Consider the following 26,029-nt stretch of genomic DNA (forward strand, 5'->3'; position numbering starts at 1 on the left):
CAGGCACCTCCAGTTAGCCTCCTTCCCACTCTCTGCTTTTCATGGCCACATCAGGCCCCAGCCTCTGTGCTCTTCCTCAGAAAAGAACACGTAGGTGTTCGATAAATATCTGCACTTTTTCATAGGAATGGTGCTCTTTGCTTTGTTTGCTGAGGGCGTGATGCTGTTTCCATGGTTACTTCAGTGAACATAACTAACTGATCTCTTGTGAAGCTTTTCTCTCCTGAAAGACGTTCTGCTTTTGGTGGAAACGTCCAAGAGTCCCGTCAAAACTCAGAGATTTTTCCAAGCACGGGTCAGAAAGAGCAGCTGAGCTTTTTGGGGAATCAGTCACTTTATTTAATGGAAACTACCTCAGAGAACGTCCCGTCTTTGTAATGCTGATTCCTCATCTTCCTCCACACTTTCCAGTCTCTTCCGTCCATTAAAGGCAAAAAAAACACACAAACCAAACCCGAAACATGACCGACGTGTGATGTCACGTGTCACGATCCGTGAAAGCACTGCAGGGTAGCATCAATAATCAGATTTTATTTATATAATGATAGTCACTTGTAGAGCAAAATAATAGATTATAAATTCCTAATTCCCTCTTCTTCTGGAGAGGAGAGTGAGACTATAAAACTTATCAAAAGAAAGTTCTCTCCACGCTAGAAGGACAAAACAAAAGGTTATAGAAATCTTACAAATAAACTTATCTATAGAAAGGCTCTATAGAAATTTAACAAACCAATAAACAGAAAGAGACTCCTTCTAATGGAGTTACTATGAAAGTTATAATTATAAATCAAAGACACTCCTCTACCGGAGATTCCACTGAATAAACGACAAGACAAAGAAAACTTCACTTGACTAAATCTATGGGAAAACTTACAACAGAAAATCACTCTCAAGGAGGAAATCATTAATAAACAAGATCTTGAAATACTTTGGTCACTTTGGAGGCTAGAGGAAGACAATTAAACATACTGGCAGCGAGACGCAGACTAAATACACCTGAGGAACCGAGGGGAACAGGTGGAAACACTTTGGGAATCAGGGAAGACAGTGAGACACATGACACGGGAGGAAGGGAAAGTTATCTGAAACGAGAGGAGTTGTTAATTTCAAAATAAAACAGGAAGTGACAAGACAAGGTACAAAAACTTAAGACCCTCTGTGAGACCTGACAATTGGTCTCTTGACTGTAATTTTTTGGCTGCAAATACAAGAAATAGCTTTCATCTTCAAGCCTTTTTCCCGTTTTTTATTCATCTCAAAACCTCCACACGTCCAGCCAGGCTTTGCCCTCAAAATTCAATAACCGCGGCTGAAAAATCGATACTTTGTCGGGTAACAAAATATCGATATATCGCGATATCGATAAAAATCGATCAGCTGTTGTTCGGTCAGTTGTTAATATTTCAAAATAAAACAGGAAGTGACAAGACAAGGTACAAAAAACTTAAGAGCCTCCGTGAGACCTGACAGAGTGCAGTCCAAAAAAATTATGATCTTTTCCTACATTTAACCAAGTAGTTTTGGTGCCAAACAGAGACTTAAAAAGTGCTCTAAAACTCGAGACTTGAATGATTAAATTCTGGTAAATGATGTCACATGGAATTGGGACGATATGATGATGGATGGATGCTTGGTTCACCTTAACAGCTCTGTTCTTCAGTGTTTGATCACTGAGTGAAAGGCTAAGACAACATGGAGGGGATCAGGGCTAAATCTGCCTCCCAGTTTACAGATTTAATCAACAAGAGCCTCGAAAAGCACCAAAATGTTGGCGTTTGCCTCTGCTCTGAGAATTCTGGCTCAATTTCTCAATTTCTCCACCCAATCTTCCACAATTCTCAAAAACAAGCTTGAGAATACCACAAACCAAGCTAGATTAAATGATGTTCTGTATCTTTTGGACTGTTAAAGGCTGAACCTGAGCCTGCGAGCCACATCACACTGTAAATGTTGCCCCTGAAAACCTCAAATCTGGGCCATTTGTCTGCAGCATTAAAGTTATTCCTTAAATCTTGATGTGAATGCACCGCTACTTCTTCTTTGGACTAAAGCAACACTCAACGACAAAGAAGCCGAAGCCACTGTTGGACATTTTGGACCAGAACTGGCTGGAAACTCACAGGAAGTCGTGGGAAATTAACTGAGAATTAACTTACTGAGAATAGATTTCTTTCTAATCAGCTAAGTTAGCATAGATTTGTCGTTTAATGAGTTCCAAAAAGCAGTTTTTAGTCCCCTCAGCGTCCATGTTGTCAGTCGGTGGATCTCACCTCCAGTCTGAGCAAAGTGGAGCTCTTACACTTTCCCACAAGGTCTTGCATCACTGGCTGTGTGTGTGTGTGTGCAACATTAATCCATCCAAACAGAGCGAAAGCTGCAGTTATTTTTCACTATAAGCACATAAACGGCTTCGATCACACAGGATCGTGCTTTTCACAGCAGATTAAAATGATGTCATTGTGCTAACTGAGCCTCTTTAACTCAGTATTTTCTGTTTTCACTGCTTCTGAATCAGATTATATGATGAACTACTGGAGGAACATCTTCTTTTTGTTTTACTCTAAGAGAATTTATTCTGCTTTATTCCTACAGCCTGATTAGCTTCTGATAATTCTTTCTTTGCTTTTCAAACCATGACTCCGTAAAATATCACGTTTTTAACACGTTTCAGGGTCTTCTGTTTGTTTCAAACCTTTGATTCAGTTTTGTATCCAACCTACGAGTTTCTGTTTGGGGGCAGCTGACTCTAAAACATCCACTTTCACCTGAGACAGGAAACTGAACCGGTTCTGCTCTTCTTTCACTTTGGGTACCACCATCTGACTCTGTGGTGACTCCTTTTAACTTTAACTTGGTCACATTTAACTACCAAAAGCACTTAGTTAAAGTGCAGAAGCTTAAACACCTGATAAAGAAAGAAAAAATCAAATTAATAATAAATAAATATGCAGAAAAAAACAGATAAGATTCAAAAAGTCTGTAAAAATTGACTGATAATATCAAAAATCAATCAAAATACCTGAAAAATATAAGAAAATAAGTAAGAATATTAAGATTACACAAACATCCCATTTAAATGTTCTCCTATAATTTGAACAATATTCAAATTAGCTTTTTAAAAGATTAAAAAGTTACAAACAAGGAAACGAAAAAAGAAAAATTCTGAATTAATTTGTCAGAATTGAAAGAAAAACAAATAAAAAGTAAAAAAAAAAACATTATGTGAACAAAGATAATCAATTAAATTGATTAATAACAGAAAATTAAGAAATATTATGAATAAATATGGAATGAAACTTAATAAAATAAAACTCAAAAGATGATAAATGTCTAAAAAGATTTTAAACATGTTCTTAGATAATATATATTATCATTATTATTATATATACAATATTTATATTTATTTTCCCTTTCAAATATCCTGAAATAATTCAAACAATATTTAAAAAATCTGAATTTATCAGAAAACTATCAAAGAATCTGAATAAATCACACACACAAGTGTGTTTCCCACCTGGTTGATCCACACAGAGGCCACGCCCACACACACACCTGGTCTGCTCTCACACACGCCGCGCACCGCTGCGCGCGCACACACACACACACAGGTAAATGTTGAAAAAAATTCAACTAAACTGTCTTTTCCAGTGTAATATTTCCCTTCTGCGTGATCAGAGAATGTCTCGCGGGATCGTCTCAGTGAATGAGAAATTCTTCTGATAACTTATATATGTGTCGGCCAGATGTTTGCTCACATCAGCTCAGATTGTCATAGCTCCGTGAATATTCCGTTTTAATGTCAGTCACGCGCCAGTGAAGCTTCGGGACTAACTGGGACATTCTCCCCCCCTGCAGAAGCATCTTTGGGCCGGTTCCTGTTCAAATAGGTGTCTCCTGAGAACCAGTAATTACCAGTAATTCTCCTGCCTATAGGTTCTGCTGACGTCGGACACAGTTGCGCGATGACGTCATGTTTTAGCTCTGAACGTTTCCAACATGGCGTCGAGGCAGAAGCGCGCCAAAGTTTGATTTATTTCACCAAAAAGGACAAAACTAGGACTAGTTACAACACGTGCAGAGCTGTGATCACTTCAAAGATGGAAATACCTCCAACACCCTGAAACTTTTGACCGCACAGCATGCAGTTACTGTGCACGAATGTAAAGTCTGACGCGCTGCTAAGCGATTCCAGGTAACACTTCCAGGTCCTGTTGAGTGTAACAGGGCTCTCAAGCCACACGCGTTTCTCACACTGAAAAAAAAAAGATAATATAAATGTATCTGGTGCGCCGCTGTCGCTATGGCAACGGCAGGAAACAAGCACGTCTCCAATGAGTCTGAGCAGAGCAGTTATTAATAACAACACTGATAATAACATCATTAATGAGAGACCCCAGGGGGGCTGGGGATGTCCCTGCTGCCTGCATTCAAAGCTTGAGATCCCTGAAAGGTAAACCTTCCAGGTCCTGTCGATTGAAATAATGTTAGCGACATCCTGTATGAATCATTTCCATCTGATATCAACAGTTAGTCGATGAGGACTGCAAGAGGAGGCAGGCTCAGAGGCAGCTGCCTTTCATAAGCAGGGAAAGTAAAATGACAGCCGCGAGAATAGATAAAATGTTGGTTGAAGTCTTTCTGCAACCGAAGCCATTAGTTCTATGTATAACTGGATGAGAATCGATAAGGAACCGAACCGATAAGCGATATAATTTCGGCTAAATTCTTAACAATTCCCATCCCTACTCCTGGGCCACATTTCTTCACAAACACTGACAAACAAACACCCTTAGAAAGACAAAAGAATACCTGCTATATGGTATTATTGCGTTTGTACACCAGGTAAAGATGCCCTACATATGATACATTTAAAAACTGTCCAAATGCAGGGTATCTGTAACATTCCCAAGTGAAGCAGAATTTTTCATCTTCGACTGTAAAGAAAATAAATCCTGGTTATCAACAAGGTTTCTAAACTCCAGTTTCCACATTTTATCCGGCTCAGTGTCACAAAAAGCAAGTAATACGTAAATTAGTCCACATTTAAACGAAAGTTTCACATTCGAGGGCAGAAACCGTCGCTTTGCCTTTCGTTTTGCATAAAGTACAATCGATGTATTAATATGTAAGACGTGGCATGTTTTTATTTTCTTTCATGGGTAAAAACGTGTGAGTTTTGGTTGTAACTTTAGAAATCTGTAACTTATAGTGGAGGACATATGGCGCCTTGAAACGTGGTGGTGTTTACTGCGGGTCCAGATGGTTCTGGGGCCGCTGAGAGGATGTTTCCTGACAGCTTCCACTTCACAGCTGTCAGAATCTGCAGCTCATGAATTCCACCTGAAAGCAACACTGTCTAAAGGTGAGCAGGTGCTCTCATGTCCGCTTGGATTATAACAGGCTCGCTCACGTGTTTAACAGCGTGTGAAGCATTTTATTTAGTTATGTGCTGAGCGGAAAGTTGCAGTTTAACGCGTCACCTGCACGTTTATACGTGTTGATGCTCAATAATGATCAATACAGTCTGCATATTGATCAGGAGGAGGGAAGGTTCTGTACAAAACAAAACTGTATTCATATTGCACAGTTCAGGCTATGATAAAGGGCGTTTCTTAACCAGTTTAACCAGTTTAACCAGTGTTTTCTGATTAATCTGTGTGGCTTTTTGGTCATTTTCTGGACTGAATATGTCTTCTGGATCCAAGAAAAATCCGGTGCTTCTCACTAAACAAACTATTAACTTGCTGTTAACCAATAACTAACCAGTTGTCTCGCTTCTGCGTAACAAACGCACCACCAGGCGGTGCCACCGGGAGCCGGTGCGCTCTGCTGTCTCTGCTCTGACGTCAGCAACCTGCAACAGAACGAATGAACTAACGGAGGACCGAGCCCCTACCGGAGCTACCGGGAGGCAGTAGAGCTACTGAGCGAGTCCCCGCCGCCCGCCCGGAGGATCCCAACGGAGGAGAGGTTCAGTGCGCGCCGCCGTGAGAAGCAAGCGATGCGAGCGCTGCTCACCGCCGCCCAGTAACTGAGAAACAGTGTCGAGTGGAGCAGAAGGGAACCGTTATCGAGATTTACCGACGGGAAGAAATCAGAAGAGAGCCGGAGAACGAACACTGAGCCCCCTGAGAACCAGCCAGCTGCGGAGGCTTCAGCGGGGCGTCTTTGCGCTGTGGATCAAACCGACTGGATCGCTGATTTAAATGCTGTAACGGCGCCTCCGGCCCCGGCTTGAGAGAGGGAGCTGCCCAGAGAGAGACAGAGGGATCGAAGGCAGTGCTCAGCAAAGGTGGAAATATAACCAGAGAGAAATAAAGGATCTGCGCTCGGCTTTGTTTCAACGTACAACTTTAAGTTATCCGTCAGTTTTCTGCGTTTTCTGGCGTGGATCCCGGTTCCCGGTACGCTATCAAGCTGTGTTCTCTAACCATGGGATGTACTCTGAGCGCGGAGGAGAGGGCGGCTCTGGACCGGAGCAAAGCCATCGAGAAAAACCTGAAGGAGGACGGACTCACGGCGTCCAAAGACGTGAAGCTGCTGCTGCTCGGTAAGAAATAAGGCAGGGCGCGCGCCTCGGAGGGGGTGCCGAGAAATGACCACCGCCGGAGGCTGTGGCACAAATGCATAAATTAAAGGAAAAAAAGATAGACACAATTAGACAATTAGAATTTAAAGGCGATATAAAGTAATCACACCCCGCCTTTTTATTCCGGCCCATTAAATCCAGCTGTTTTATTCCGGCCCATTAAATCCAGCTGTTTTATTCCGGCCCATTAAATCCACCTGTTCTGATGCGGAAGGTGTGGCGCGCGGGGAAATAAAGCCGCCAGGGTGTCGGGGTGCAGCTCCAGCAGAGGGCTGAGCTGCAGATGGAGGCAGGAAAATGGCAGCAGCAGCCAGTCTCTGCGCTTTGGTCGCAGATGAGGGATTAAAGCTTGGATTATTTGGGGGAAATTAGGGTGTATCTGTTTGTCAAAGTAACTTCCAAGATGGAGGAAGGGGGTAAAAAAAAAAAAAGGGTGCAGCCACTTTCTCCATCCTTTTTATCTCCACCCCCTGCCGCTGAGCTTCAGGGAGCTTTTTAAGACCCTCCGCCTCTTCCTCTTTCTCTGTTCTGTGTCTCACGCGCGCGCGCGCACGCGCACGCACCGTGTTTACATTGTCTTCTTGTGTCTTGTCCCTCAGGAGCCGGAGAGTCAGGGAAAAGCACCATCGTCAAACAGATGAAGTAAGTCTTCAACACTCACGGTGTAATAACTGTACATCTTCATCTTCCCTGCTCATCATCGGTAAAACTACAGCTCACACACACACTCACACCATATCTGAGGCGAGTCTGCAGCACGGTGGCCTGCAGGACGCGACCCCTCACACTTCTGACCTCAGCACTCATCAAACAGCTGATTCTGGGTGGAAGGAGGCTCCACAGCCGGCTGTGGAATACAGTAATGAAGCTGGAGGGTTGCTTGTGCTGCTGGTAAATGATGTCACGTGGAATTGGGACGATATGATGATGGATGGATGCTTGGTTCACCTTAGCAGCTCTGTTCTTTAGTGTTTGATCACTGAGTGAAAGGCTAAGACAACATGGAGGGGATCAGGGCTAAATCTGCCTCCCAGTTTACAGATTTAACCAACAAGAGCCTCGAAAAGCACCAAAATGTTGGCGTTTGGCTCTGCTCTGAGAATTCTGGCTTGTTTTTCTCCACCCAATCTTCCACAATTCTCAAAAACTAAGCTTGAGAATACCACAAACCAAACTGATGTTCTGTCTCATTGGACCGTTGTGTTTGCTGAACAATCCCAGATATTTGACTGGAGTCATCAGCTGTAACATGTCAGAGAAAAGCAGTGGAACTGTGTCGTTCCACATCTTTAACAACGATCAACCAACTCAGCTTTAAGCGTTTATTTCACTCAAAATCATGATCTTTTCCTACATTTAACCAAGTAGTTTTGGTGCCAAACAGAGACTTAAAAAGTGCTCTAAAAACCAAGCCACTTTGGAGGCTAGAGGAAGACAATTCAACACACTGGCAACGAGACGCAGACTAAATACACCTGAGGAACCAAGGGGAACAGGGGGAAACACTTTGGGAATCAGGGAAGACAATGAGACACGGGAGGAAGGGAAAGTTATCTGAAACGAGAGGAGTTGTTAATTTCAAAATAAAACAGGAAGTGACAAGACAAGGTACAAAAAACTTAAGAGCCTCTGTGAGACCTGACAATTGGTCTCTTGACTGTAATTTTTTGGCTGCAAATACAAGAAATAGCTTTCATCTTCAAGCCTTTTTCCCGTTTTTTATATTCATCTCAAAACCTCCACACGTCCAGCCAGGCTTTGCAGTCAAAAATCAATAACCGCGGCTGAAAAATCGATACTTTATCGGGTAACAAAATATCGATATATCGCGATATCGATAAAAATCGCTCAGCCCTAGTCCAGCCAGGCTTTGCAGTCAAAAATCAATACCCACAGCTGAAAAATCGATACTTTATCGGGTAACAAAATATCGATATATCGCGATATCGATCAAAATCGATCAGCTGTTGTTCGGTCAGTTGTTAATATTTCAAAATAAAACAGGAAGTGACAAGACAAGGTACAAAAAACTTAAGAGCCTCCGTGAGACCTGACAGAGTGCAGTCCAAAAAAATCATGATCTTTTCCTACATTTAACCAAGTAGTTTTGGTGCCAAACAGAGACTTAAAAAGTGCTTGAATGATTAAATTCTGGTAAATTATGTCACATGGAATTGGGACGATATGATGATGGATGGATGCTTGGTTCACCTTAGCAGCTCTGTTCTTCAGTGTTTGATCACTGAGTGAAAGGCTAAGACCACATGGAGGGGATCAGGGCTAAATCTGCCTCCCAGTTTACAGATTTAACCAACAAGAGCCTCGAAAAGCACCAAAATGTTGGCGTTTGGCTCTGCTCTCACCTCAGTGGAGGATTTATCTGAACATCTGTCACATTTTTCCCATCTTTTATTGTTGCTTTCAGGTTTTCTGATGACTTCTGTTGATTTTCAGACAGTTTGGTCGTCGTTACGTATCCACAAAGAGAAGATCTTGGTGTCAGATAGACAGTAAAAGGCTTCAGATGAATGTATTTTAAGGCTAAAAGGGCTCCTGTTCTGTTGTTGTGGGACTTGTTCATTGGTCCGTTAGCTGATGATGCTGCAGGGTGTCGGTGACACAGGAAACCTGCGAAAAACGTGTGATTTTCTGCTTTTTCCCTGTTTTCTGCCACTTTAGAACTTCTTCACTGAATAGTTTTCTTTTTAGGAGCAGAAGTGGTGAAAATAACTCAATCGGAGCCTGTCCATTGGCTGGCTGCTGGGCTTACTTCTCAGTCCTGCTGTTCCTCTCCTTCAGAGGCTGAACACGAGTCTTTGGTGCTTAGCAGCGAGCTGAACGAGTTAATTAAAGCTTCCTGATGATTATTCCTCCTGTGATATCATTATAATGCACTTAATGATGCTTCTGCTGGGACTTATCTGAGCTTCTCGGACCCTTAGCATACTTTAACAGTATATTTGTACTTACAGCATCAGTGTAATAATCCTGTCATACACCAGCAGGACTTATTCAAATCCCTCTGAAAAGCCAGATGCTCATCAGCTGCAGCACACCCCTCCTCTGTCCCTGACAGACGTTTTCCTTCAGTCTGCTCCGCTGCGTCATTTCTCCGGGTGTTTTAGCCGATAATAGGCTTTGCTTTTCACGTATCCCATGATCCAGTGGGTCCAGATGAGCCTGTTTCTTCACCTCTGAATGCATCGGAGACTCTGGACTGAGTCCAACACGTTTCCATGTGACTGAATGGGAATAATCAGAGATAAAACCAAGACACTTTACAGGATTTCTGCACAAACAGAGCTGCATCCCTTTAATCATCCCGGCCGTGCCGCCTCTGGCTGGGCACAGAACCCAGGTCTGTTTCCTCGTGCACTCGCTTGATTTCACGGCATTTCTGGGTAAAGAGCAGCATGACACCCAACAGGAATGCTTCATCCACATTTTCACACTCTCCAGGCGTTCTTTAAACCCCTAAAAGCTCATCCAAGTGACATCTTCGGATGATTTTTCCATGAAAAGTTAACCCGTCTCCATCCCCACCCGCTCAGCATGGCGTTGGCTCCTGATTTGCATCTTTAGTTGACTGGATTCTTGTTGGGGGGGTGTCTTTAAACATGTTTTATTGTTTCTAACTGGACGTGCTCTGTGAAAATGTGGTGCATCCACAGATGTTTGGTGTGAAAACCCTAAAATTCCACCAGCAAAAAGCAGTTTAAACAGGGAGGCGGGACAGCGGCCTGCGGGGAAGCCGCCGTGTTCCTGGTCAGTTATTATTTCCAGCAGTGGAAAGGCCCGACTTTCCAAGGCTTTGAACATCTGGGGCGGGCTCAGACCCGTCTGTGTGTGTTTTCCTCAGACAGAAGCAGAGATCAGTGGATCAGATCTAGATTTAATGCTGTGTGTTTGATCTCAGCGAGTGGATGTGAGGAGTTCATCATCACTCGGTTCAGCAGGAATATCTGCTCCCACCGGAGTTGCTGCTGGCTTTGAATCAGCTCTGCAGGTTTTTAAGGAAAGCTGCTCACGCTGCTCCGGTCCAGGCTCTGTGAATGCAGATGGCTGCTTTCTGAGATGATGCAATAAGCGATGATAAAGCTCTGATAGCAGGGAGTGCAGGTGCTCGGCAAAGTTAGCTATGAATGAGTAAGCTGCAATTTACACCGTGCAGAGAGAAGCAATAAAAGAAGGATTTGAGCTAGGAATCATGAGAATGACTGGACTGGGTGTTAATCAGTGAGTGTAATGATCGGCCAGCAGCTGAAGGGACTGGGTCATGTGTGAACAGCATATCTGCAGCCTGTTTACCGTCTGTTTATGGAGCCTGTATGTGTTCAGGCGTGTGCAAAGGTGGCAAACTGTGAGGAAACTGATTCAATCTGAGAATATTTCCAACTGAGCAGGAGCGAGGAAAAGAGGGGGAATCGTTCCAAGTTCCTCCCAGAAGGGCAGCCTCCTCCTGTTAAAGTTAAAGTTCTGGTTCTGACGGCTGTAACTGTCTAAAAGGGATGAATTATTCCTGCTTAACACACCCAGAACATGTTTTTGAGCCTCATTAGCTGACAGTGAGGTGACCACAATGTCTTCTCAGATGTGAGCCGCTGAGACTTCAGTCATTTCCTGGTTTTAATCAGTAAAAAGTGTCGTTTGGCTTCGAGCTGTTTCGTGTTCTCCATAAATGTAGAAATAATTCGCAAAGATTTTGAGTTCCGCCTGAAAAAGTCGTCGTTACAAAGCAAGTATTTCATATTCTGAGATAAATGTGTACCCGGGCTGGAATATTGTCATTTTAAAGTAAGATTTTTGCCATAATTGTGCAGCTAATAGACTCACAAAGTGCTCCCAGACAGACCTAAACTTCATAGTATTTTTTTTTTGTTGTTATAGAGTTACACATTTACAGCAAACTTATAAGTAAACAGTTCACCAAATAGAAAGCTAGGATACAGCGCTCTATTTTTGGTTTTTTTTTTACATAACAATGGAAAGTGAAATAATAGCCAAACATGTAAAGGGAAGAAAAAACATAAATTAAAAAGAAAACAGCAACAAAAAGTTCCCATCCTACCGTCTATTCATTAATTTGTCTTAATACAGGGCAAAAAATATAAAAAATAAATTAATTGCCACTATGAGGTGTGAGATAATGACCACATTTTTTCAAATATCGGGAGTTTATCCATGAGAATCTATTAAATTCTCTCTAAATGCAGAGTATTAGTAAGACCTATAAGCCACATCTTTGTGGTGGTGCTTCTTTCTTTCTCCAATGCATCAGAAGTAATTTCTTGGCAACGATGAGACTATAGGAGAGGAAACATTTCTTAATATCATCTGACACTCCTAGAATAACAGTGAGTGGTTCAGGCTCTAACTGTACCTTAAGTATTTCAGACATTAAACTGAACATATTAACATTATTGGAGCAGTCGCGACCTATTTTTGATCAACTTCTCCATAAATGTAGAAATAATTCGCAAAGATTTTGAGTTCCAACCCGAAAAAGTCGTCGTTACAAAGCAAGTATTTCATATTCTGAGATAAATGTGTACCCGGGCTGGAATATTGTCATTTTAAAGTAAGATTTTTGCCGTAATTGTGCAGCTAATAGACTCAAAAAGTGCTCCCAGACAGACCTAAACTTCATAGTATTTTTTTTGTTGTTGTTATAGAGTTATACATTTACAGCAAACTTATAAGTAAACAGTTCACCAAATAGAAAACTAGGATACAGCGCTCTATTTTTGTTGTTTTTTTTACATAACAATGGAAAGTGAAATAATAGCCAAACATGTAAAGGGAAGAAAAAACAGATACATAAATTAAAAAGAAAACAGCAACAAAAAGTTCCCATCCTACCGTCTATTCATTAATTTGTCTTAATACAGGGCAAAAAATATAAAAAATAATTAATTGCCACTATGAGGTGTGAGATAATGACCAAATTTTTTCAAATATCGGGAGTTTATCCATGAGAATCTATTAAATTCTCTCTAAATGCAGAGTATTAGTAAGACCTATAAGCCACATCTTTGTGGTGGTGCTTCTTTCTTTTTCCAATGCATCAGAAGTAATTTCTTGGCAAAGATGAGACTATAGGAGAGGAAACATTTCTTAATATCATCTGACACTCCTAGAATAACAGTGAGTGGTTCAGGCTCTAACTGTACCTTAAGTATTTCAGACATTAAACTGAAGATATTAACATTATTGGAGCAGTCGAGACCTATTTTTGATCAACTTCTCCATAAATGTAGAAATAATTCGCAAAGATTTTGAGTTCCAACCCGAAAAAGTCGTCGTTACAAAAGAAGTATTTCATATTCTGAAATAAATGGATACCCGGGCTGGAATATTGTCATTTTAAGGTAAGATTCTTGCCATAATTGTGCAGCTAATAGACTCAAAAAGTGCTCCCAGACAGGCCTAAACTTCATTATCCCTGTGTGTAAATGCAAAGAATGCCAGGAATGTTTGACCAGAGACGGTTCTGCTCTGCAAACACAGAAAAACTATTTACAGTTTAACGAAAAGCTGCTAAATGTTTGAGCAGCTTGCCTCTTATTTGCTTTGAGTCGGATCCTTGAGGTGCAGTAAGGCTGCTGTTGTGTGCGCCTCAGATAACGGAAAAGATGCTGCGTTAGGATCTTTGCAGGCTGATGCTCCTCAGAGCAGCTTTTCATGTGTTTTAGCCAAACTGCTTCGATTAGCCCGTGTTCCGCTGTCCTGTGTGTCAGATCAAACTAACCCAGCGCTGGATGCATCTTGTCCTTCTTCTTTTCCTCGTCTCTGGCGCTTTACAGTGTGTGTTTGTGCCTTGCTGACATGATCGGAGGCGACTAGCCGAAGGGAGAACAAACGCTGCCCGTCCCTCACGGCTGCTCCGCTTCCCACAGGCTGTTCCCACCGGTTTCTCTCTGCAGAACAGGAGATAATTAGGTTTAAGCCTCAGAAGAGGAGAATGGAAGGAGGAAGGGGGGAAGGTGGCGGCGTTTCAGGCAGAAAGGGAGGATTTAATGAAAGAAAATACATGTTCAGGGCAGGAAAATGCATGAATTTCCCCACTTGAAGATGTGCAAAGTGGGGGAAGTAAGGATGAAAAAGAGGCGTTAGTAACGGGAGGAGAGTCAAAGCAAATGGCAGGAAGATTCGTGTATATTTTCAAAGTGGGGAGTGGGAAGAAAGGGGGAAGGAAAGACATTTTGTGCAAAGCGAGAGAACATGTTCTCACTTATTAAGCGAGCCGGAGGAAGTGACAAAGAGAGAGGAGAAGAGTCCTGGACTCCCTGATAATTATCAGCCTCCTTATCCTGAGATGGTCCCAAACAAGGAGAGAAAACACAGCAACAAAGGAGAGGGTGTGTGGAACTAATTCAATCTGCATCAGCCAGATAGTCGCCCGTCATTGGCTGGATGAATCTGCTCGGCACAGGAAGGATTTGATTGGCTGCCTCAGCATGAGTCTTTGGTTCCCACATGCGTGTTGTAGGGTTTGAATCCCCTCTGCATGTTGTAAATGAGTCAGGTAATGAAGCTTCTACATCGTTCTTCCATCTGTCTTCATACCAGATGGGCTGATTTCTGGTTTCAAGACTCTGGTACTCTGGTTTTAAAAAGTCCCGGCTTCGAAACCACAAAAATGTCGGTCATATCCTCCTGCAGCATGAGATGTTTTCTGTGACAGAAACAGTCAAAGTGCAGCGATCCCAGGCTGTGTTCTGCCTGCACTGACATTAGTATGAGCTGTGGAGGAGAACCCCCTGAACCTTTCCCCCAGAAACAAAGAGGAAGTTTTTTTTGGCCACCTTTGGTGGAGGAAGACAATCTGCTACCAGAGAAAACAATACTCGTATCGTAATGACTTCACATCTCTGGGACTACTTCTCATCACTCATGAGGGGGTTTCCCACCGAAATGGTTCCAGCAGTTCCAACTTAGAAGCAGTTTTTTTCACTGCCAAAGGTTCAGGATACTCCAAAAAACGGGTGCTAATGCAGCACGAAGTCTTTGCCAGGGCAGAACAAAGAACCACATGGTTTTGTTCCAAAGACCGACCAGAACAACTGGAGGTTGGGTCGTATAGACCGACCTGAACAACTGGAGGTTGGGTCGTAAAGACAGACCAGAGCAACTGGAGGTTGAGTCGTAAAACCGACCAGAGCAACTGGAGGTTGAGTCGTAAAACCGACCAGAACAACTGGAGGTTGGGTCGTAAAGACCGACCTGAACAACTGGAGGTTGGGTCGTACAGACCGACCTGATCAACTGGAGGTTGAGTCGTACAGACCGACCTGAACAACTGGAGGTTGGGTCGTAAAGACCGACCTGAACAACTGGAGGTTGGGTCGTAAAGACCGACCTGAACAACTGGAGGTTGGGTCGTAAAGACCGACCTGAACAACTGGAGGTTGGGTCGTAAAGACCGACCTGAACAACTGGAGGTTGGGTCGTATAGACCGACCTGATCAACTGGAGGTTGGGTCGTAAAGACCGACCTGAACAACTGGAGGTTGGGTCGTATAGACCGACCTGAACAACTGGAGGTTGAGTCGTAAAACCGACCAGAACAACTGGAGGTTGGGTCGTAAAGACCGACCTGAACAACTGGAGGTTGGGTCGTAAAGACCGACCTGAACAACTGGAGGTTGGGTCGTAAAGACCGACCTGATCAACTGGAGGTTGGGTCGTAAAGACCGACCTGAACAACTGGAGGTTGGGTCGTATAGACCGACCTGAACAACTGGAGGTTGGGTCGTAAAAACCAACCTGAACAACTGGAGGTTGGGTCGTAAAGACCGACCTGATCAACTGGAGGTTGGGTCGTAAAGACCGACCTGAACAACTGGAGGTTGGGTCGTATAGACCGACCTGAACAACTGGAGGTTGGGTCGTAAAGACCGACCTGAACAACTGGAGGTTGGGTCGTACAGACCGACCTGAACAACTGGAGGTTGGGTCGTACAGACCGACCTGAACAACTGGAGGTTGGGTCGTACAGACCGACCTGAACAACTGGACGTTGGGTCGTATAGACCGACCAGAACAACTGGAGGTTGGGTCGTATAGACCGACCTGAACAACTGGAGGTTGGGTCGTACAGTCCGACCAGAGCAACTGGAGGTTGGGTCGTACAGACCGACCAGAACAACTGGAGGTTGGGTCGTAAAGACCGACCTGATCAACTGGAGGTTGGGTCGTAAAGACCGACCTGAACAACTGGAGGTTGGGTTGTATAGACCGACCTGAACAACTGGAGGTTGGGTGTTAAAGACCGACCTGATCAACTGGAGGTTGGGTCGTACAGACCGACCAGATCAACTGGAGGTTGGGTCGTACAGACCGACGAGATCAACTGGAGGTTGGGTCGTACAGAGCGACCAGAACATCTGGAGGTTGGGTCGTAAAGACCGACCTGATCAACTGGAGGTTGGGTCGTACAGACCGACCAGATCAACTGGAGGTTGGGTCGTAAGGACCGACCTGAACAACTGGAGGTTGGGTCGTAAAGACCGACCTGATCAACTGGAGGTTGGGTCGTACAGACCGACCTGAACAACTGGAGGTTGGGTCGTAAAGACCGACCTGATCAACTGGAGGTTGGGTCGTACAGACCGACCTGATCAACTGGAGGTTGGGTCGTACAGACCGACCTGATCAACTGGAGGTTGGGTCGTACAGAGCGACCAGAACATCTGGAGGTTGGGTCGTAAAGACCGACCTGATCAACTGGAGGTTGGGTCGTACAGACCGACCAGATCAACTGGAGGTTGGGTCGTAAGGACCGACCTGAACAACTGGAGGTTGGGTCGTAAAGACCGACCTGATCAACTGGAGGTTGGGTCGTACAGACCGACCTGAACAACTGGAGGTTGGGTCGTAAAGACCGACCTGATCAACTGGAGGTTGGGTCGTACAGACCGACCTGATCAACTGGAGGTTGGGTCGTACAGACCGACCTGATCAACTGGAGGTTGGGTCGTACAGACCGACCTGAACAACTGGAGGTTGGGTCGTACAGACTGACCTGATCAACTGGAGGTTGGGTCGTACAGACCGACCAGAACAACTTGAGATTGGGTCGTAAAAAACAACCTGAACAACTGGAGGTTGGGTCGTAAAAACCAACCTGAACAACTGGAGGTTGGGTCGTACAGTCCGACCTGAACAACTGGAGGTTGGGTCGTACAGACCGACCTGAACAACTGGAGGTTGGGTCGTACAGTCCGACCTGAACAACTGGAGGTTGGGTCGTACAGACCGACCTGATCAACTGGGGGTTGGGTCGTACAGACCGACCTGAACAACTGGAGGTTGGGTCGTAAAAACCAACCTGATCAACTGGAGGTTGGGTCGTACAGACCGACCAGATCAACTGGAGGTTGGGTCGTACAGACCGACCAGATCAACTGGAGGTTGGGTCGTACAGTCGGACCAGAACAACTGGAGGTTGGGTCGTAAAAACCAACCTGAACAACTGGAGGTTGGGTCGTAAAAACCGACCTGAACAACTGGAGGTCGGGTCGTACAGTCCGACCTGAACAACTGGAGGTTGGGTCGTACAGTCCGACCTGAACAACTGGAGGTTGGGTCGTACAGACCGACCAGAACAACTGGAGGTTGGGTCGTACAGATCGACCTGATCAACTGGAGGTTGGGTCGTACAGACCGACCTGAACAACTGGAGGTTGGGTCGTACAGACCGACCTGAACAACTGGAAGTTGGGTCGTATAGACCGACCTGAACAACTGGAGATTGGGTCGTAAAACCGACCAGATCAACTGGAGGTTGGGTCGTACAGACCGACCTGAACAACTGGAGGTTGGGTCGTAAAGACCTACCAGATCAACTGGAGGTTGGGTCGTACAGACCGACCTGAACAACTGGAGGTTGGGTCGTACAGACCGACCTGAACAACTGGAGGTTGGGTCGTACAGACCAACCAGATCAACTGGAGGTTGGGTCGTAAAGACCTACCAGATCAACTGGAGGTTGGGTCGTACAGACCAACCAGATCAACTGGAGGTTGGGTCGTATAGACCGACCAGAACAACTGGAGGTTGGGTCGTACAGACCGACCAGATCAACTGGAGGTTGGGTCGTAAAGACCTACCAGATCAACTGGAGGTTGGGTCGTACAGACTGACCAGAACAACTGGAAGTTGGATCGTAAAACCGACCTGAGCAACTGGAGGTTGTGACTACCATGTTTAAAAATTCAGTAAGATAATCCAGAGCCAACATTTCGATCCAGTGAGGTCATATATGCTGTTTAAAACTGTGTAATCCAGAACCAAACATAAATTTTCACTATTCTTACAAATATTCTGAACATGTTTAACAATAAGTTTGATTAAAAAACATCCAGAGGATATCATTTCGACCTGTTATTGCTTTGCTGTGAAACTGCTTAGCTTAAGGTGGTGATAGCATCAGAATCTCACAGCAGCCGCTTCCTCTCCTCTCTGACTCAGAGATAAATCCAATCAGCTGTATTTGAACATTTGAAGTGTGGAAACTGAATACCAAGAACTCAGAGAAGACTTTTTAAATTCCCACGAGATTGTTAAAAGAAGGTGTTCCTGTTCATGTTCGTGTGATCTAAACCCGAGAATAGGACGAGAAGCTGATTCCAGGCTTTAAAGCATCTGCTTTTGTGGCTGTGTGTGAAACTGTCAGTTACTCTCTGTTGTATTCATGAAGACATCAAAGCTGTTTTTGACCTTTCTCACATCCTGTTACCTGCACGATGATCAGCCTTTGTAGACCTGCCTTTGCTTTTTGACACGACAACAAAAGAGCACAGAACCACATCAGCTGACCCCCAGCTTTATGTCAGATTGCAGGAACTGAAACGTGTCCATGTTAGCTTAAACTCTGCAGAGGGAACGCTGGTATTGTGTTTCTGTTTGGCAGCAACAGACCAAACACTGAAGAATCAGTTCACCATTCAGTCCCATAACTTCATCAGCTATAATCCTGCATTTTTAGCAAATAAACACGACTCCTTTGAACTTTTGAGAGGCAGCCAGACCTCTGGAGAGTCATATATGTAAGGCCTCGCACTGAAAGAAGTGACTTTTTGGTGCGATAAATTCTATTAGAGTAATTTCTACCTTCAGTCAGTCAGAACTAGAGTTTTTTAAGTAAAATTAAACATGAATTATAGGGGAAAAGTCAGTTTTACTTCGGTTTCCTCTTATCATTTAAATGTTTAATAGATTTATGTCCATAAACCTAAACATTTTACATGAACTTTACTCTGAAAGTGTCGGGTTTCGAAACGCATGCAGGACGCATGCGCACAGGAAGCGACACCGCTCCGGACGTCACAGCAGCGTCACGCTCAGCGAGGTGTAGCACGTGCGACCGGCAAATTTTTACCGCTCTGTTTTAAATTTGTAATAATATATGATATATCTGCATGTAGTGTGACGCAGGATATTTATTGATATCTGGTAACTACGCAATTTTGGGCTGCACGTGTTTGTGGTCGTTAGCCCTGTCGCCTCGCAGCGGGAGGTTTCCGGGTTCGATCCCCGCCTGGTGCATGTTCTCCCCGTGTATAGCGGGTTCTTTCCGGGTACTCTGGCTTCCTCCCACCGTGCATGTTAGGTTAATTGGTGACTCTAAATTGTCCTTGGACTGGCGACCTGTCCAGGGTGAACCCCCCCCTTCACCCAATGACTGCTGGGATAGGCTCCACCCACCGATGGATTGACGGTATAGAAAATGCATGGATGGGTGGACTACCTAATTTTAGTTAGTAATGCAAATTCTACAGATTTGTAAGCCTATGAAAAGCAAGTACACTTTATTTAATTTGTTTAAATAAATATACTTTAAAACTGGGATGTAATCAAGTAAATGTTACTTAATATTAATATTACTTAAAATGTTACTTAATATTTAACATTATTAAAGCTGTTTCTGGAAGAAGAACATAGCAAACACTGAAAGTTAGAATTACAACATTATGCTGCGTGTTTAAGTCAATAAAAGTCTTATTTTCCTGCTCTGTTGAAGCGGTTTTTCAGGTTTTATGTTATTTTCGTTGTATTTTCACAACTGTAATGTTTTATGGAAAGTAACATTTATTTGATACTGGAAAGTGAGTTTTACTTAATATTGCAGGATTAAAGTTTACTTAAATCATTTGCATGCAAATACTTAGAATATATTTTTTAAGTAATTCATTTTAATTAATTTTTAAGTTATTTTTTTCAGTGCAGGAAGTAAAGTGGTGGCCCACTGGTAGGTGGGCAGGGATTCAGTCCATCTGCAGCTCGACTCAGCCGTAGAACTGGATTACAGGGCTTGTCCCAGAGCACATGAGCAGAAATGAGTTATAAACCCACTGTGGACTGTGTGAGAAAAGCTTCCAGACATCCTGCTGCTCCTAACTTTCTCTGTCGGACATCAGCTGAAGTTTAGGTTACTTTAATGGGGATTTTTGTCAGATGTCATATTATAAAAAGATGGAACTTTGGAGCATGTGCAGAGTCTGTTTGAGTCCTCAACTGCAGCTTTACATGCTCTGTAAAAGCCAGGTTTAGGTCAGTCTGACGCAACAATTCATCTCTTTCTGTGTGATGAGCTCATTGGGGGGTAATGTGGGGTTCAGAAAATAAAAAGCACTTTTTTTATCTGTCCAATGGTGGAAAAGATGATCTGAACCTCTGAATGTGCACAACAACAATCAGATAAAGTCAATATGATTGTAGTTAAGGACAGGCAGGTTAGGTTAGGTTCTGTCACTAAAGCAGAATCATTTTGAGGTAATACTGGAGAATAATTAACGTATAATTATCATAACATATTAACAGGATTCAGATACAGTCTGTTACACAGAAGTCAGGCAGGCGGAGCACAGAAACTAGAATCTGAGAACTCACCAAAGAAAACTGGAAACAAAGACACTGCAGATGCACTGAGTTGAAAGCCAGTGATCCAAATAAACTCAGGAAACAAAGAGGAACGAGCCGACCAATAACAGCGACCGTAGCACAGAGGAGGACTGTGGAAAGAACAAAAGAAGAAGAAGGGAGGATGAACACTGAGAGAGCTAAAAACAGAAATGAAACAGGAAATAAGATAAATACCAACCTGACAAAACCAAAAGCCTTTACCTGAAACCTGTGGATGGACCACATCCAAAGCATCACAAAAGGAGGGATCCTCAGCAACCCACTACTTTCTGCCCTTCATTTAAACCCTCCCAGGCTTTGTGTGGTTAGGTTTAGGAATTTAAAAGGAGGTTTGAGAGTTTTTACTCAGCGGTCTCCCTCCTACGCAACCAGCTGGTTACCATGGAGTTTGGGGTAGAGAAGGAGAGAGAGGATGGACAGAAATGAGGTAGGAAGTGTACAAGAAATGGTTCTGGGAGACTTAGGCGTTAATTTAAGGAAAATTTAGGGCAAAAAGGTTAATTTTTGGGAAAATTATGGAAATTCTGAAGATTAATTTTCCCGTGGTGGAACCAGGGGAGGGACTTAAGGTTAGGGCTATGGTCCTGTGACCTTAGGGCCGCGGTTCTCAAAGTGTGGGGCGCGCCCCACTGGTGGGGAATAGAGACGTGACAGGTGGGGCGCGCCAAACGGGAGGAAATATTTCCCTTTTATGCCTATCTTTATATTTTTTTTTACAATAAGCTTTTTGAAAGATACATTCACCAGATTAAATGTTGGCGAAGTTCAAACGAAAGGAACTCAACATTTGCCGAAAGCTTGACTGGACTCTTGTGCATAGTTACGGTTGCTAACGTAGGATTGGACAGAAGCCGTTTTTGGGAGGGAAACTTTCGCGCCGATGGATAGCAGACGAGCGGAGGCAATAACAACATGGATAAATTTGTGACACGGACCACAAAAGTTGTTGAACCAGCGCCAGCAGAGAGACACAAACCAGACGGGCCTCATCAACCAAAAAGCCAACCAAAAAGGAAATATGATGAAGGGTATCTTGCTCTTGGATTCACGGCAACGGCGGTGGGGGCAGAGGAGAGACCCATGTGTGTTCTGTGTCTTAAACCGCTAGCAGCAGACAGCATGAGACCCAACAAATTAAGAAGACACCTGGAGACCACACACCCAGTCACGTCAATAAGCCCATTGATTTCTTTCAAAGAAAACTGGCAGAATACCGTCAACAGGAGAATCGCATGGTAAAAGCTGCATCAGTAAACGGTAAAGCACAGATGGCTTCATATAGAGTTGCATACAGAATTGCACAATGCAAAAAACCACACACAATTGCTGAGCAGCTCATTCTCCCCGCTGCTTTAGACATGGTGTCAGTTATGCTTGACGAGACAAGCGCAGCTAAATTAAAAGCTGTCCCACTGTCAAACGACACAATTGCGAGACGTATATGGGACATTTCAAGTGATCTTGAGGAACAACTAATAGAAAAATTAAAAGAAAGTCGTTTTGCATTACAAGTGGACGAAGCTACTGACAGCAATAAAGACTGCCTGTTCATCTCGTACGTGCGCTTTGTGAATTGCGAGTCACTGTGCGAGGAGTTGCTCTTTTGCAAATACATAAAAAATAGAGCCACAGCTGATGAGCTGTTTAAGATCATGGACAGTTACCTCAAAGAACACCATCTTAAATGGGAAAATTGTGTGGGCTTTTGCTCTGATGGCGCACAGACCATGGCAGGGTCAAGAAAAGGGCTGCAGGCGCTAATAAAGAGGGTTGCGCCAGATGCGCACTGGACGCACTGTGTTATTCACAGGGAAGCGCTCGCGTCAAGACAGCTCAGCCCTGAACTAAATGAGGTTTTGACAGAAGTTGTGAGCGTGGTGAATTTTATCAAAATCCGACCCCTGAAAGCGCGACTGTTCTCCGCACTTTGTGAGGAAATGGGAGCCGATCACACATCTGTGCTGTTTCACAGTGAAGCAAGGTGGCTCTCCCGGGGTAAAGTGCTGTCGCGCGTCTTTGAGCTCAGGGCAGAGATTCGGATGTTCTTGGAGGAGGAGCACATGTATGAGGCTGCAAGCAAGTTCTGTGATGAACAATTTCTGCTTAAACTGGCCTACCTCAGCGATGTGTTTGGCAAGCTGAATGAATTAAATCTTCAGCTTCAAGGCAAAGACAAGCACCTACCTCACCTGGCAGACAAGATCACAGCATTCTCCCGAAAGCTCGAGGTATGGGGCAGGCGCCTCGATCAGCCAAACATAGATGTCTTTGAGAACCTGAGTGAAGTTGCTGAAACCACTGATTCTGGAGCCACCACAGTGATCCCATGTATTAAGCAGCACATCTCTTCCCTGAGACGATTGTTTCAAAAATACTTCCCAATCAACAGTGCTCAGTATGCCTGGGTTATGGATCCATTCAATGCAGCAGGTTGGTATTTTGACATTTTATTTATGATGTTTGCTACCAACTAACTGGAATGGATTGTTGGCAAACAGATTTGTGTTTATTATGCAATGACAAGTAAGCTCATTTAATATATATTCTGCCTGCAGCACCTGCTGATTTTAGCTCTGCTGAGGAGGACCAGTTTATTGAGATGACATCTGACTCCACCCTGAGACTGAGGTTTAAGGCTCAGACTCTGAGTGAATTCTGGTTTGGAGTGGAGAGGGAGTATCCACTCATCGGGCAGAGAGCTGCGTGCATTCTGCTTCCCTTTGCAACATCATATCTCTGTGAGATGGGCTTTTCAGCTGTTGCTTCACTGAAGACAAAATACAGATCTCAGCTGAACATTGAGCATGACTTGAGAGTGGCAGTATCAAGCCTGCAACCCCGCTTTGAAAAGATGTGCAATGCAAAACAGGCTCACTGCAGCCACTAATGCAGGCATAACAATCATATGCTCACTTGTTCACCTGTTTGCCAAATGTATTTCTCTTCTTTTCTTTTTTTAACAGATTGCAAAGTGGCACTTTTATTTTCTCTATTTTTGAACTTGATGGAACTTATGACACAACTGCACTTTTTTTCTTTATTTTTGAACTTGCGGTTATTTGATGTTGTTAGAATTTAGATACAACATGATGTTACTTGATGTTACTTAATAAATTGAAACATTTTAAGCTTGTAGCTTTGCTGTGTTCACTTGCTCACCTGTCTTGTCAACCTTGTCTTGATGTTATTGAGTTAGAATTTAGATACAGTATGATGTTACTTGAAAATGTTCAGCTTGGCGTATTTCACTGGCATTGTGTTGGGACGATGGGGCCAGGTGGGGCTTGAAAAGTCCCGCTTGTCCAAAGTGGGGAATGAACGAAAAAGTTTGAGAACCACTGCCTTAGGGTGAGGGTAGATGGAAGGGGAGGGCATAAAAATGGTGAGTAGGTGGTTAAATTTAGGGTGAAAAAGTTCATTTTTTAAGGTGAATAATTAGAATTATGAATATTAATTTTATTGTGGTAGAGTAAAAGGGGGGGGGGGGTTAGGGTTAGGGCTATGGTCCTGTGACCTTAGGGTAAGGGTAGATGGAAGGGAAGGGCATAAAACAGAACATCCACGGCTCATATCAATGATTTTTGGGATTTTTAATGGTTTTAAATTGTGTTTTCAGTGTGTTTGTGTGTCTGATCCTGAGAAAGACACTTACAAACAGAACATCCACAGCTCATATCAATGATTTTTGGGCTTTTTAATGGTTTTAAAGTGTGTTTTCAGTGTGTTTGTGTGTCTGATCCTGAGAAAGACACTTACAAACAGAACATCCACGGCTCATATCAATGATTTTTGGGATTTTTAATGGTTTTAAATTGTGTTTTCAGTGTGTTTGTGTGTCTGATCCTGAGAAAGACACTTACAAACAGAACATCCACGGCTCATATCAATGATTTTTGGGCTTTTTGATGGTTTTAAATCGTGTTTTCAGTGTGTTTGTGTGTCTGAACCTGAGAAAGACACTTACAAACAGAACATCCACAGCTCATATCAATGATTTTTGGGCTTTTTATTGGTTTTAAATCGTGTTTTCAGTGTGTTTGTGTGTCTGATCCTGAGAAAGACACTTAGAAACATAACATCCACGGCTCATATCAATGATTTTTGGGCTTTTTAATGGTTTGAAATCGTGTTTTCAGTGTGTTTGTGTGTCTGATCCTGAGAAAGACACTTAGAAACAGAACATCCACGGCTCATATCAATGATTTTTGGGCTTTTTAATGGTTTTAAATCGTGTTTTCAGTGTGTTTGTGTGTCTGATCCTGAGAAAGACACTTACAAACAGAACATCCACGGCTCATATCAATGATTTTTGGGCTTTTTATTGGTTTTAAATCGTGTTTTCAGTGTGTTTGTGTGTCTGATCCTGAGAAAGACACTTACAAACAGAACATCCACGGCTCATATCAATGATTTTTGGGCTTTTTATTGGTTTTAAATCGTGTTTTCAGTGTGTTTGTGTGTCTGATCCTGAGAAAGACACTTAGAAACATAACATCCACGGCTCATATCAATGATTTTTGGGCTTTTTAATGGTTTGAAATCGTGTTTTCAGTGTGTTTGTGTGTCTGATCCTGAGAAAGACACTTACAAACAGAACATCCACGGCTCATATCAATGATTTTTGGGCTTTTTGATGGTTTTAAAGTGGGTTTTCAGTGTGTTTGTGTGTCTGATCCTGAGAAAGACACTTACAAACAGAACATCCACGGCTCATATCAATGATTTTGGGGCTTTTTAATGGTTTTAAATCGTGTTTTCAGTGTGTTTCTGTGTCTGATCCTGAGAAAGACACTTACAAACAGAACATCCACGGCTCATATCAATGATTTTTGGGCTTTTTAATGGTTTTAAATCGTGTTTTCAGTGTTTTTGTGTGTCTGATCCTGAGAAAGACACTTACAAACAGAACATCCACAGCTCATATCAATGATTTTTGGGCTTTTTGATGGTTTTAAAGTGTGTTTTCAGTGTGTTTGTGTGTCTGAACCTGAGAAAGACACTTACAAACAGAACATCCACGGCTCATATCAATGATTTTTGGGCTTTTTGATGGTTTTAAAGTGTGTTTTCAGTGTGTTTGTGTGTCTGATCCTGAGAAAGACACTTACATACAGAACATCCACGGCTCATATCAATGATTTTTGGGCTTTTTATTGGTTTTAAATCGTGTTTTCAGTGTGTTTGTGTGTCTGATCCTGAGAAAGACACTTACAAACAGAACATCCACGGCTCATATCAATGATTTTTGGGCTTTTTGATGGTTTTAAATCGTGTTTTCAGTGTGTTTGTGTGTCTGATCCTGAGAAAGACACTTACAAACAGAACATCCACGGCTCATATCAATGATTTTTGGGCTTTTTGATGGTTTTAAAGTGTGTTTTCAGTGTGTTTGTGTGTCTGATCCTGAGAAAGACACTTACATACAGAACATCCACGGCTCATATCAATGATTTTTGGGCTTTTTATTGGTTTTAAATCGTGTTTTCAGTGTGTTTGTGTGTCTGATCCTGAGAA

The 26,029-nt window shown here is 43.2% G+C and overlaps 1 protein-coding gene across 2 annotated transcripts in view; it reads left to right on the forward strand.

The window, feature by feature from the left end:
- The first annotated feature begins 5,835 nt into the window (after nucleotides 1–5,835).
- The window catches only part of LOC140307760 (guanine nucleotide-binding protein G(o) subunit alpha), a 141,576-nt gene continuing 121,382 nt past the window's right edge, over nucleotides 5,836–26,029 (forward strand). The window contains exons 1-2 of one of the 2 annotated variants that reach the window (XM_072386753.1): nucleotides 5,836–6,550; nucleotides 7,189–7,231. In XM_072386753.1, the coding sequence (XP_072242854.1) occupies nucleotides 6,433–6,550; nucleotides 7,189–7,231 (161 nt within the window). In that variant the 5' untranslated portion in view covers nucleotides 5,836–6,432. The remainder of the gene's footprint in view (nucleotides 6,551–7,188; nucleotides 7,232–26,029) is intronic. The other variant, XM_072386752.1, reaches the window with a different exon arrangement.

Source organism: Leuresthes tenuis, unplaced genomic scaffold, assembly GCF_036924035.1.
Source record: "Leuresthes tenuis unplaced genomic scaffold, fLeuTen1.0.hap1 SCAF_5, whole genome shotgun sequence".
NCBI classification, from domain to species: domain Eukaryota; kingdom Metazoa; phylum Chordata; class Actinopteri; order Atheriniformes; family Atherinopsidae; genus Leuresthes; species Leuresthes tenuis.